The sequence below is a fragment of the Manihot esculenta genome, chromosome 7, assembly GCF_001659605.2.
Source record: "Manihot esculenta cultivar AM560-2 chromosome 7, M.esculenta_v8, whole genome shotgun sequence".
Taxonomy (NCBI): domain Eukaryota; kingdom Viridiplantae; phylum Streptophyta; class Magnoliopsida; order Malpighiales; family Euphorbiaceae; genus Manihot; species Manihot esculenta.
In genome coordinates this window covers 32,228,116-32,241,665 of record NC_035167.2, presented here as the reverse complement: position 1 = coordinate 32,241,665, position 13,550 = coordinate 32,228,116, and the positions used below count along the sequence as shown (strand labels likewise).

The 13,550-nt window shown below is 31.9% G+C and overlaps 1 protein-coding gene across 1 annotated transcript; it reads right to left on the bottom strand.

The window, feature by feature from the left end:
- Window positions 1-7,377: 7,377 nt before the first annotated feature.
- On the bottom strand, window positions 7,378-13,440 carry LOC110619669 (triosephosphate isomerase, cytosolic). The gene is made up of 9 exons (XM_021763204.1): window positions 13,248-13,440; window positions 12,872-12,947; window positions 12,262-12,385; window positions 11,761-11,845; window positions 11,532-11,664; window positions 10,914-11,008; window positions 9,866-9,944; window positions 7,720-7,802; window positions 7,378-7,623 (listed from the first exon to the last, which is right to left on the bottom strand). The coding sequence occupies exons 1-9, from the start codon at window positions 13,284-13,286 to the stop codon at window positions 7,573-7,575; spliced, it is 765 nt and encodes a 254-aa protein (XP_021618896.1). The 5' UTR covers window positions 13,287-13,440; the 3' UTR covers window positions 7,378-7,572.
- Window positions 13,441-13,550: the final 110 nt, after the last annotated feature.

Below are 13,550 nucleotides of genomic sequence, written 5' to 3'. Positions count from 1 at the left end.
TCGGCCGCCGAACCTGCCGCCGAAAGTGCCCTGTTCGGTCATTTTTTTGCATGTTTTCATGTGATGTTTTCAGGACGTTTTAGGGGGTTTTGGGGGAGTATTTTAGAGTCATATTCATGTATGTTTGGTCCCTCATTTGAGTCCACCTGTGTAGGTTCGGACCCGAGGAACCGAGACCCCCAGCAGTGAGCCAGCTGCTTCAGAGTCTCTTCAGAGCTAGCCAGAGGTGAGTGGAATAAACTTTAAGTTTTAAAGCAAATTAATGAAATGTTTTAGCATGATTCACGCATCATGAATGCCATGAGATATATTAGGTTGTTTGCATTAGAATTCACGAATATGTTGCATTGCATACCTTGTTGTTGATGTGGATGAATGTTGAATGATCCATTAGCCCTTGTATGTCATGATAGCCTATGTGAGTCCAGGTGTGCCTGCTACGGCTCTACGCCCCTGGCACTATGACAGATTATGGAAGTCCGGGTGTGCCTGCTACGGCTCTACGCCCCCGGCATGTATAAGTAAGAAAGATAGGGGCTAAATGGTGACAAGTTCATCCTTGTTGTGAAATGTTTGTGTTATGGCGCATACATGAAAGCATGATTTAAATTGATGTTTTATTATTCTGCTCACTGGGCTCTAGTAGCTCACCCCACTCCCTTTATCCCCAGAGTTGCAGGTACAGGATAGATCAGGAAGTCGGCTAGAGTGAAGTTCAGTCATGTATATTGTAATAGATAGTAGTGGACATGAACATGATGTAATGAGTAATTATGACCATGTAATGTAATGAATGATTTGATGATGTATTGAGGATTATAGTAGTGCTTGACCTAGAGGTGTGTGAATTCCCATTATGTACAGAGTGTTTAATGAGTAATGATGTTAATGACCATGATTATCCAAGCTGATATGTATGATGATGATACCCCATTGGAGTATTTGATGAGGACTCCAGTGTGGGGTTTATGTATGATTTTGTGCATGCACAGGTTTTGCTTGGATAAGAGAAAAGAAAATTTTTTTACAGATCATGTATATGTTGTTATGTATGGGATTCCACAGGTTTACAGGAGGTATGTAGGCTTGCTACGGGTCCCGGCGGCCTTAAGCCGATCTGGATTCTAGCGCCGGTAACGGGTCGGATTTCCGGGTCGTTACAACTATAAACCTTATTTCCTGAATTTCATAACATCAACGTCTTAATTAATTTTTTCCCTTTTGTCAATCTTATTTTCGCACAACTATATTAGGGTTGGATGTCTTGACCTTTGCACAGAAGGCAAAGCCACATTTTCATTTTGGCAATTGGATTAGAACATTTGTCCACATTAAGCATATCTTTTAATAATTAATTAATTATTAAGAGGTGGAGGGTGAGGTTGAAATAATTGTACAACTTCAATTATTTTCAAATTAATGCCGGCATGAAGAAGGTGATGGTAGCTAGAACATAAAAGTCTACCTTTGTTTTGATTGAGATGTCAACATTCAACAATTACCAATGCATTTAATTCTCCCGTTTCTTTCAATTTAATATTTTTCTCTTTTTCTAAATAAATTAAATCAAATTTCATTATCTTCTAATAAATTATTTAAATATTTTTATACATATGAAATTTTCAATTACAATTAAATTGTATGTATATTCAAAATTAAAAGATGATACCACTTGAAGTTTTTTTTTTAAAATTGTTATATGTGCAATTAACACTATTTAAAATAATTTTTTTCTCCGACTTAATTTAATTAAAAAATTAAAAGCATATTACTCATTTAGTAAATTTATATATTAATTAATTATATGATGTAAATCCTACCAATGACATACAAAAATTTTTTAAACAGATTATTTTTTAATTTTTATGATATAAAAAAACTCATTAATTTGTACCTTAATTTTTAAAAATATATTAAAATATTTTTGAAATTTTAAAAATTTGATAATTAATTTTTTTATTAATTTTAACTGTTAAATATTATAAAAAAATTTAAAATATCTCTAATATAAATAAATTAATAAATAAATTTTTTAAAAGTGTGAGAGACCAACTAATAAATTTTTTAAAATTATAAGAACTAAATAGTAAAATATTTAATTATTAAGATTAATCGATAAAATAATTAGTAAAATTTTTAAAATGTTAAAAATATTTTAATATATTTTTTAAAATTAAAAAATCAATTAGCTAGTGTTCTAAAATTATAAAAATAAAATAATAATTTTTAAAAATTTTAAAATATATAATATTTTCTCTTTTAATAGAAATACCTATATACCTACTAAGATTCATGAATACAATTTTTATACGTATTATGTTATGTGGATTCAATCCGTTGCTATTTTGACTAGATGCTCCAAGGTGGTGAGTCACAAGATGATTAGATTAAGATAGGACATAAGATGCAACAAAGTGGCATTGTCTCCTTGCAAAGATCCATAGTATGTAGTAACAATCATCTTCAAGAGATCATGATAAAATCATGGATGAGAAATTGAATTTGGAAAAAGAAAGGTATGAAGATAAAAGAAAATTCTCGTGATGCCAAACTTATTTGACTTTTTTTTTTTTTTTGAAAAAAGTAGATAAATGCAAATATACAAATCAGAAATATGATTTTTTTTTCATATAATCATAATAATTTTATTAAAGCATGCTAATTTATATAACTCACGTGGTACATATGTGATGTGGGATTTCAAAAAACTTGCAGCTCTTTATATAGTTAATATGTTTTAATTTTTTTAAATTAAATAAATATATACATACGAATGAGTGTTATTCTGTTGAAATTAAAAAATTTGGTCGAATTTAATTAATTTGAAAATGTAATTTGATTTTTTATTGATTTTAGTTTGATTTTTAATTTTAAAATTTCTAGTTATTTTGATTCAATTTGATTTTAGTATAAAAAAATAAAAAATTAAAGCAAATCGATTAGTGATAATAGTATATTATTTTTAATAATATAAAGAGATTAAATTATAATCAACGTTGAAATATTTTAATTAAATTTTAGAATATTAAAAATAAAGTGAAAAATAAAAATTTATTAAAAAATCAAACTAATCAAATCAAATCGAATTGAACTGACTTATACTGATTCAATTTGATTCATTTTTATTTAAAATTGATTCAGTTTGATTTTCATGGACACATAAATTTTAATCAATTCAATTCGATTTCGAATAAATTAACCGAATACTCAACTCATTATGTATATATTTTTTTTATTAGAATAAGTATACACATATACTTGGCAAAAAAGAAATAATATACATTAGATGTGAGCAGTATTCGGTTCAAACAAAAAAAATCGATCGAATAAAAAAAATCAATCGAATCGAATTAATTTAGAAATTCAATTTAATTGTTTATTCATTTCGGTTCGATTCGATTTTTAATTTTAAATTTTTTATTATTTTAATTTTGATTTGATTTTAATTAAAAAAATTAAAAAAATCAAACCTACTTATTAGTAATAATGATGATCTGAGATTCAATGGAATAGGGTTTTACAAGGGTTTTGTATTACAAGACAATGGTTGATACCACTTTTTTTAGACTCCTCTTCCCACCTCCCCTTTTATCTTTTCTGCTTGGCTCATGGTGACGTGTAAAGGCCTCTCTGTGATTGGGACACGCGTCTCTGGCATGCGGATTTGGGTGTACGAGGGTATCAGCCGCCTGCTCCATGCGTAACGGCTTCTGATTCTCCCCATGCGTACATCCGTATGGATCTGCCAGGCTGTCTGAGTTGGGTCTGACACTGGGCTGGGCTGAGAGTCGGACCAGATGCTGAGCCCAAGAGGAGAGGGCTTGCTTGGCGCGGGTTGGGCCGGCTTGAATGAAGGAGATGGGTGAGCCCGGCCTTTGAAGGCATACGGGTCAGGCTTGTCTCACGTGTGTATGTGGGCCTCTGCTTGATGGGCTTTTGGCTATGGTCGAGGCCCTGGTTCGGGGTTAAGAAATCCAGCGGTTATCAAATAATAATATATTATTTTCAATAATATAAAAAAATTAAATCATATTAATATTATAATATTTTAATTAATTTTTAAAATACTAAAAATAAAATATAAAAAATAAAAAATTATTAAAAATTTAAAATATCAAATTAAATTAAATTAAATTAATTTAATTTATTTTTATAAATATCAAAATTTTAATTTAACCGAACAATTACTCATCCTAATATAAATAAAATAGGTTGAGTGATAAAATTATAGCTATTTCATTAAGAAGCCCTACCCTATGAAATTGACTTTTGCAAAAGAATAGATATGTTAAAAAATTGAATATTGGTTCACGTACCCATCTGCCATTCTTTGACTCTCCTTTATGACGTGTGTTGAGAATTGTGAATTTTAGCTTCTTGCTTTTAACGAAACCCTTTTTTTTTTTCCTTTTTTTGGTTTCAGACCAATTCAGTGTATGCATACCCATCACCTAAACCTATTCATGCCCCATTACTGCCATGTTTGGATGGATGAAAATAAAGGGAGGACCACAAGTTTGAGAGTAAAATATACAAAAGAAAATAAATTTTACAAGCCATGTCTGTTTTCTCTACAAATTGAAGGAAAATGGAAACAAAAATTTTCAAATGGAATTTTCAAAATATTAATTATCAAATTTATATGGTTGAATTAAGGTCACCCATTAATAATTTGTGCAGTTTATTATGTATTTATAGAAAAATAATTAAATTAAATTAAAATTTTATAATCGAATATGGAATATCTTGATGGATATTTTCTCATTTTTAGAATCTTTTGATATTTTATTGAGTGCTTAATTTAGGAAGTTTGGTGTAATTCTGTCGTCACGATGCTTGTCCAACGGTGATGTCATTTGACAAACATCCAAGGACAAAAAATATTTTAAAGATAAAATATTTTTTTATTTTTTAATAATTTATAAAAAATTTTTAAAAATATTATTTATTATTATAATTAAATAATAAAAATATTATTTTAAAAAATAATTTTCCTTAAATATATTTCTCGCACAAATTTATTTTATTTGAAATAAATAGAGGATAATTATCTTATTATGATTATAGTATTTTATGAGTTTGGTATTCGTTGACTCACATGCATGCTTAGAAATTCAACTACTTATTCGTTTCCTATCTATTTTACGTTTGAATAGTTGGCTTTTATTATTATTATTATTTGATTCTCTCTTTGAACAGTCTGCAAAATGTTATCCTGTAGGAAATATATTAAAAAATAAAATGAATATATAGTTCTTTTACATTAATATCAATTATATTAAAAAATAAAAAATAAAAAATATTATATAATTTTACTCATTTTTATTTTAAAATTTAAAATTTAATTTATATTAAAATAATATTATTTCACTGTAGTAAACAACAGTAATATTGTTAAAAATTACTAATATAATCATTCATTAATATTTCATTTCAGGGTTGTGTAAAGTAAATATATAGAAAAATGTTTACAATGATGAATTTTCTAATTTTAGTTAAACTGATTTACTTTTATCATTTTAGTCTTCAAATCTTCATATTGATTTTAATTTTAGCAATTAAATTAATTAAAAGATTTAATTGATAAAAATAAATTAAATATTTATGACATTATATATACACCCGTATTATTTAAAAATGTCAAATATATAATTTTCCCTTTAAATTTTATTTAAAAGGAGCATCATTTTCAAAATATTTTATAATACACTTAAATTAATAAAAAATATAACTAAGATAAATTTATAATTTTAATATAAAGTAACAAAAACAAAAAACATGCTGACATATATCTACAAAATTCACATTATTACCTAATTTTTATTATTATCAATCATTAATTTAATATTAATAATAATTATACATCATATGTTAGGCTCACTCATATAAATTATCTCAATGATTGGCAACCTACCAGCAAGAATGGACAAATCCCGGAAAACAATATTATCTCTCAGAAGAAATTCCTAAAAGTCTGAGCTTGGAATTCCTTTCGAGTGAGAGGGACCATTAATTTAATTCCTACATCTTTTGATTTGATGAGAGTACAGCGTGAGAGACAATCATTTTACAAAGCACAAGGCATGCCATGAAATTCAATCCTTCCCTTGTAAACGTAAACTTCACTATCTAAATTATCTTAACATCAAGTGCCTAATTCCCAAGATGGCAGAATGGTTAGCTTTTTCTTCCTTCATTTGTCATTAGAAAATAATATCTTGAGCCCAATCCCATATATTCCATCCTTTTAAGTCTACAAGGGCTTATACAAAAAAATCTACTAAGCTTTTATTTTAACTAATGGATCCCTTAAATTTAATAATTTGTATATCTGTTTGATGCTATTAAGTAGTGAGCCATTGAACCAGAACCCTCAAATTCAATTACGAGCCATAAAATGCAAATAACAAAAGCAAGGATAAAATCTAGTTTCTTAATAAAAAAAACTACATCAAAAGCATGAGAATTGAGAAGAAATTGCCTACTTTTTCTCTCTCGTTGGAGAGAAGTTCCTTTGTATAGATTTTTTACTTTTGTGAGACAGTAAGTCTTTTTTTTTGCTAGAGTTGCGGCAACTCCCATCTGAGTGAGGTGTAAATATTTTTACTTTGATTTTTTTTTTTTCTTCTAGTTAGGTTGAACTTTATTTGGGAAAGTTTTCTATGGTTTTGCCTTTGTATTTTGTTTAGATGTTTTTTTGATTTTCTTTTTTCTTCTTCAAATAGGTGTTCTTCAAATAAATTCCCAATGGAAGAGGAACTTCTGTGGCTATCCCTTTTGCCAGCCCTGTTTCAGATATCAGATATGGAGTTGAGTTTTCTCAGTTTTAGCAATGACTGCTCGAGGCGAGAGACGATCGATGGAGCTCAAGGAGTGACAGCTTGCGATTGAGGTTGCTATTCGAAATCTCTTCTTCTCCAACGTTAATATTGATGTTCCAAGATTTTCTTTTAAGATCTCTTTCGTAATACCAGCTTCGGTGGTGTTCTTCCATTTGGTTCATACATTCCTTCTGGTCTCTCTCTCTCTTTCGTTCTTTGTTTGTTTTTAGAAATTAAGTTGCATATTGTTTTATGCTTTCTCCTAAGTTCCTCAATAAGTACGAATGTCTTTTGAGCTGCTATAGTTTTCTTCGGCTTCAATCTTTTCAACCAACAACGGTGATTAGAGCTTCCAGAGACGAGGAGCAATTCGTTTTTGCCGGGTCAAAATCAGGTCAAGTTTTTTGGTTTTGGGTTACTAGAGTATATGGTGTATTAGGCTTTTTCTGTATGAACTCTAGATTGTTTTCTATGACCTTTGGGCCTTTGTCTATTGCATTGGACCGTAATGCCTTTTTATTGAATGAAATTTCTTTTATCTTTGAGAAAAAAAAAATTGAGAAGGAAATAATATTATAATCTATTTAAATATAGAAAACCAGTTTGAGGTGCAGTATCTCATTACAGGAAGAAAATTTTATTTCCTCGAAAAAGCATGTCTAAAATTACACTCAATCGGTTCTGTACCTGCCCCGATATCGACACAAGCTTCTAAGAGTCACCACCAATGCCTACTGCCTAGTGTGCAGGTTCAAGCATTTTTCTTTACCTCTGCAGACTTGATGATTTCGATGAACTCCGGCTGATGACGAAAGCACAAAAAGAAAAAACAAGGAATGTAAGGACAAGGATAAAATTGGGGATAAAATTTAAAATGAAATAAGAACCACATCATTACCTTTAGCGAGGCTCCACCAACCAAAAAGCCATCAACATCCGGCTGAGCTGCCAATTCCTTGCAGTTGGCAGCACTGACCGATCCTGAAAGAGGCACCCAATTAGCAATCAAATGAAGAAGGAAGGAGGGAAGAGAGTTAAACACTAATCTGTTCTTTTTTCGCCATCCCTTTAATTACGAGGACAAAAGCCAACTGTTAGACAGTTGCAAGTAGAAATGATATGAACAGATTTTAAATAGACATCTGTCTATTCTGAAAAGCAGTAAGGTTTAAGGAAGAAAAAGGAGATCAAAATAAAATAGAGGTGCTTCTAAAACAAAGCCTGGTGATACAGTATTCTGTCACTAAGCTGTAAATGCCGAAAGGTCCATATAAAATCTGTTTTGCAAATACACTTCAGGTTCAAGATTCCATGAATGTTTCAATTGAATTATTACTATTTAGTTCCTGTCTTGTGAAAAAATTCATTAGTTGGTTCATGAATTTTAAAAAAAAAACCTACTTATTAGTTCTATATGCAGGCATTTTGATTTTTTTTTTTCTAACATTTAACAGCTAAATTTAATGAAGGGACCAATTAGTGAATTTTTTTAAAACCTCAAAGACAATTTAATGTATTTTTGAAAATGGAAGGGCCAATTAATCAGTTTTCTTATACTACAGGGACTAAATAGTAATTTTCTCGTGTTTTAACATTAGAGGCATCAGAGAAGGCGACCAAGGCATACCGGGCCAAGCAGGAATCAACTTGGTCCATTGAACAAACAAAAGCTTTACTTGTTCTGTGCAACGCTTGGCTGACCAGGCCAAGCTACAGGGATTGTTGTTTTACTAGTTTACATATTATACAGCCTCCTCCCATCGAAGTGGAAGGCTGTATCCATCTGTCTCTGCAAAACCCGCAGCTTCAAAATCCTGATCCACTAAGTCACTTTCCTAGCCCATGGTTAAGATACAGGCATACAGCCTTCTTGCAATGAAAGAGAACGCTGCATACACTATGTTGCCAAAACCACAGTTAGCAAGGTGTTACCAAACCACTGCAAGTCTATATCCGATTCAGTCATGGATCCAAGTCAAAGCAGCCACATATTGAGCCTTTGAATTAGTCAAATATTTCAGTTATCTTTCAGCTATTTTTTAGTTAATTGTTTTAATGATTTCCTGTTTGTAGGAGGGTATTCCTCCGCTTTTTATTTCATGCGGTTAGTTGAGGAGGGTGTTCCTCCATGTTGAAGTAGTACTCATTTGATGTCGAAAGCAGTTATACTTCCTTTCTATATTTAAGCAATAATATCAATGAAGATGACAATTTCCAAAATCAGTTACGTCTTGAACGCTTTAAGTCTCGTAGGTTTCAGGTTCCTTTTTTTAGAGCCTGAATTATTAATGACCAGAAGTTGTAAAAAGACTCTTAACCCAAACACTCAAACTCCTGCTCCTACTGTACCCTTAGCCCACAAACCTATAACCAGATCCACAACCCAGAACCATAACACAAGGCCTCATATACTATGGAACATTGGAACCCTTTTTGCATCTCATGGTGGCTCCTCCTAAACCCAGACTCAATTCACATGCAAGTCGCACAGGGGCATTGACCACGATGTTTAAAGAGTGGGAGAACATTGGAGAAGGTAAACTCACATTCTCATGAGGATTTGTGTTAAGCAGGAGCAAGTGTGAGAGACATTCAGGAAGATTGATCCAGATGTATTTCTTAGCAAGTGCAATGAACAGCCATGATTCAAAATGCTTCTAACGAAGCATTTGACTAATGTTAACCTGCCTCTGTCCAATATAAACTTTCAGCCCATATGGAAATGTCCTACGTAAGCTTCCTTATTCGATATATTCTCAAGAGCTATTCCCTTAAAATCTAGCATGCACTACATTTTATCCTAGATTTTGTTAGTCTGCACGACCGCTCTCAACCATAAGCTTATTCTTATGCAAATATCTACTCACGTTATGCAGTGCATTTTTCTCTGTGATAATATGATTCACTTTCAAGGAAAAAATGATTGAAAACAAAAAGAAATGAAGAGTTATAACCAAAATCCACATCATCTAGATTCTATATATAATGAATAGCATAATCAGAAAAGATAAAGAGTTAGATATAGCTCTGATAAACAAAAATACCTCCATAAATAATCCTGGTTGTTGCAGCAATTTCAGGACTGGTGTTTGCTTTAAGCCACTTCCTCAGTTCAGAATGTACCTTTTATATTGACGAAATGATTGCATAGAAAAATCAAATTGATTAAAAATAACAAAAAAGAAAAAGAAAACTGACGTTCCACCGGAAATATCATCTAGCTAAAATACACTAACACAGTACGCAATCAAGAAGCAAGCAAACAAATATGGGCAACATTATAATTTATCAGCTCTGTTTCAACTCTTTTGAGATCTAGAGTTCAAAGAGTCACAGAAGCCTTTAAAAATCTCCTTAAACTAGAGAAGAAAGAGAGATTCAACTCCACCTGCATGTTTGAATGTCAGTCTATTTGCATTTTTCAATAGAGAGGTTAGCAGCACACGTTAACACAAGCAATAACTAGTTGAATTATAAATTAGATTAATAGAAAACCAAATGCTTCAAGAAAAGGAGCTTAGGATGTCAGAAAAAGGAAATAGCTAATAAAGTTAATGTTTTGGCCAAACACCTTGAAACTCTCAGTTTCTCAAGTCAATCAAGCTAACATTCTATGTCCTAGAGCAAACAAACAGAGACGAATTAATTGGCCCTCTTCAACCATCACGGTAAAGCTTTAGTAAAAAATGATAGCCCTGGAAAAGAAGAGCATATCTATTTAAGATTCGAATCACTTCATCATGTACAAGCAGCTCTATGTATATTATTTTTTAAGCTCCACTTCCTGAAGGATTTGGCTTCCAAAGACATAACAAAGTTATATAATTGAAAATGGAACTGAGAGGACAAAAATAATTCTGTAACCAAACTATTATATGATAATAATGAGGGATATGAAGTTCATGGTTTTCACAGTTAGTAATTCAGTAATGCTACCTCTCCTTTGCAAATGACTCCCCCAATCACTTTTATATACTTGTACTGAAAACTTCACAAATTAATGACACTAAAAATACAAAGAAGCAACATCAATACATTCAGTGCACCTACATGAACATAATTCCTACCAAAAGAGGCAAAGGCTAGACTTACTTCCTGTGCCTGAGCAGGAGTTGCAACCTTCCCTGTTCCAATAGCCCACACAGGCTCATAGGCCAAAACCACATCTGTCCAATCCTTTACTCGCTCTACAAAGAAGCAAATTTGGAACATGCATAAGAACGTTTGAATCTTGTAAGAATTGGCATATATGTCGTTGCACAATGAATCTTTTAAGGATATTATTAATATAAACAACTATCTGGTCTGTCATTTAGACAACGCTCTGAGCCTAGCAAATAAATTGATTATCAGATGTACCACCTTTAGTGAAAGCACATATAACAAAAGCACAAACACTTATTACTACAAGTCCCATGACATGATAGAATTACATTTCTTTGACTTATTGTCCTAACATACACCAATTTAATGCTAATGTAGTAGAACAGTGTCTAAAATCACTTCACTAACCAAAGAGGAGACAACAGTTTACATTTCCATCCACTTACATCTAATAGAAATTGGTTGATAAAGTGCTTTAATCTAGAAAAATTACAACTTTATAGTTGAACATGAACTTAGAACTTTATGTTCCAGTCTTATAGTTCTTTTTCTAATTTCTTTATTTTAAACGGCCAACTAATCTTGAAAATCCTATCAATATATTACCCGCAATAGCTTTAGTCTGTGCAGCAACAACTTCCATGGTAGATCCTGATTCACGCTGCTCAAGAGTCTCACCCACACAAGCTATCACCTTCAAACCTTGAGAAAGTGCATATGCAACCTTATCCCCAACAAACTAAAAAGAACACATCTCTTCATTAATAAGCAATGAATGAGCCCTTGTGAAGAGGGATTCATCAAAATATCAATTTGCAAACTATTGGATGCCTACCTCATTTGACTCATTTAAGATAAGTCTTCTTTCAGAATGGCCAAGAATGACCCAAGGAATACCCAGATTTACAAGCATTTCCGCACTGTACATAGAAGAAAAATATATTATCTCAATAATGAATGTACCAAAATGAAAGATGCACTCATGGAACAAATGGTTTAAAATGTCAAACAAAAGTATTGCACGTTAACAAATAAGAAACACGATCTAATGTCACAGACGATATAAACAAACGGAATTGACTAAACTCCTTCAAAATCAACTTGAAGTTGTTGGATTTGTTCGAGTAACTTAAAGTTGTGTTTTCTTAAACTAAGTCATCTCTCTCTGTACACCCTTACAGTTACAATTCTACCTCTTCTTTTTGAAGGATGAAACTGAAAGTCCTAACAATGAATGAACTCTCTGGACCCACCAGCAAATCAATGAGAACAAATAAATGATTTGTGAAAACTGAAAACATAAAGAAAATAAAATAAACAGTAAATGTAAGCATACCTAACTTCACCAGTGAAAGCACCTCCTTTCTTGACCCAACAATTTTGTGCCGCAACATGAAAATCAGGTCTCAACAAACTTTTCACCAGTGGAAGATAGACAAATGGAGGGCTTATCACAACCTCTGGAAGAAGAACAAGTTTTAATCGCATAAATAAGAGTAACAATAATAGTTTGCATGTTTAAATTACCCACATTGCAACAAGAAGTTATCCAGTTCAGCCAATACACTTGAAATGACGCACCCTCCTCTTACTATTATGAAAAACTGACAAGTTTAGTTCATGCATGATGAATGTGAGGGGTGATGTACTTCGTTTGACACACCGCTGAACCGTGTAATTTCACCATGATGATACTCTTAGCGCCCAGTGGCTCCCAAATTATATATATATATATATATATATATATCTTACTTGCTACTTGAAGCACAAATCCAGCCCATAATTTTTAATCCATTTCTGTTCAGTACAGTTCTAGCAATTTTCATAAACAGCAGAACGGATTTAACAGAAGGAATGAAACTACAGTTTTTTAAACATTCTTTGGTTATAGAAAAGTGAAGCCGAAGTGACAAAAAATGCAGGGGGCAGAGTTAGATTAAACTTACCAACAACATCTGGGGACGGCACCTGACCTTCATTGAGAGTGGAGACTATCTTCTTCACTTCTTCAGTGGTTCCATTCTACATCCAAATTCAATTCAAAACAAACAAATATTTAAACCTCCTTTGTCATTTCAAAATTACATCAGAAATCAAAAATCCATCCGCATCATTCATAAATCTTACATTACTCAAAGCTCATCGAAATCACATAATAGACAAAGACAACCATCAGCTAAACAACAATGCTCCATTTGGTTTTCGAGACATCAAAATAACAAAAATATTCAGATTCATCAAGTTGATCAAACAAACATAAGCAACATTGCCAATAATTTTTTTTTTTTAAAAAAAAAAGGGAAACGGCGGACGGAGACTCACGCATTTCCAGTTTCCGCCGACGAAAAACTTCCTGGCCATTGTTCTTCGCAATAGAAATCTCCGATTTCGCCTTCTGCAAATAATAGGAGCTTCTGGAGTCGCCGGTTGATATTTATGGACTTTTCGTGGTCACAGATTATTTTCATACCAGGGGCTACAATAAACCAATTTAACTGATGAAACTATCATTGTGCCCTCGCATAAGGAATATGCTTTGATCCTCTAAAGGTTTTAGAGGAGTAGTGGTGGGAGGGTAGATTTGTAAATACAACTGAGGTAGTTGAGATGAGCTGTGGGCCATGG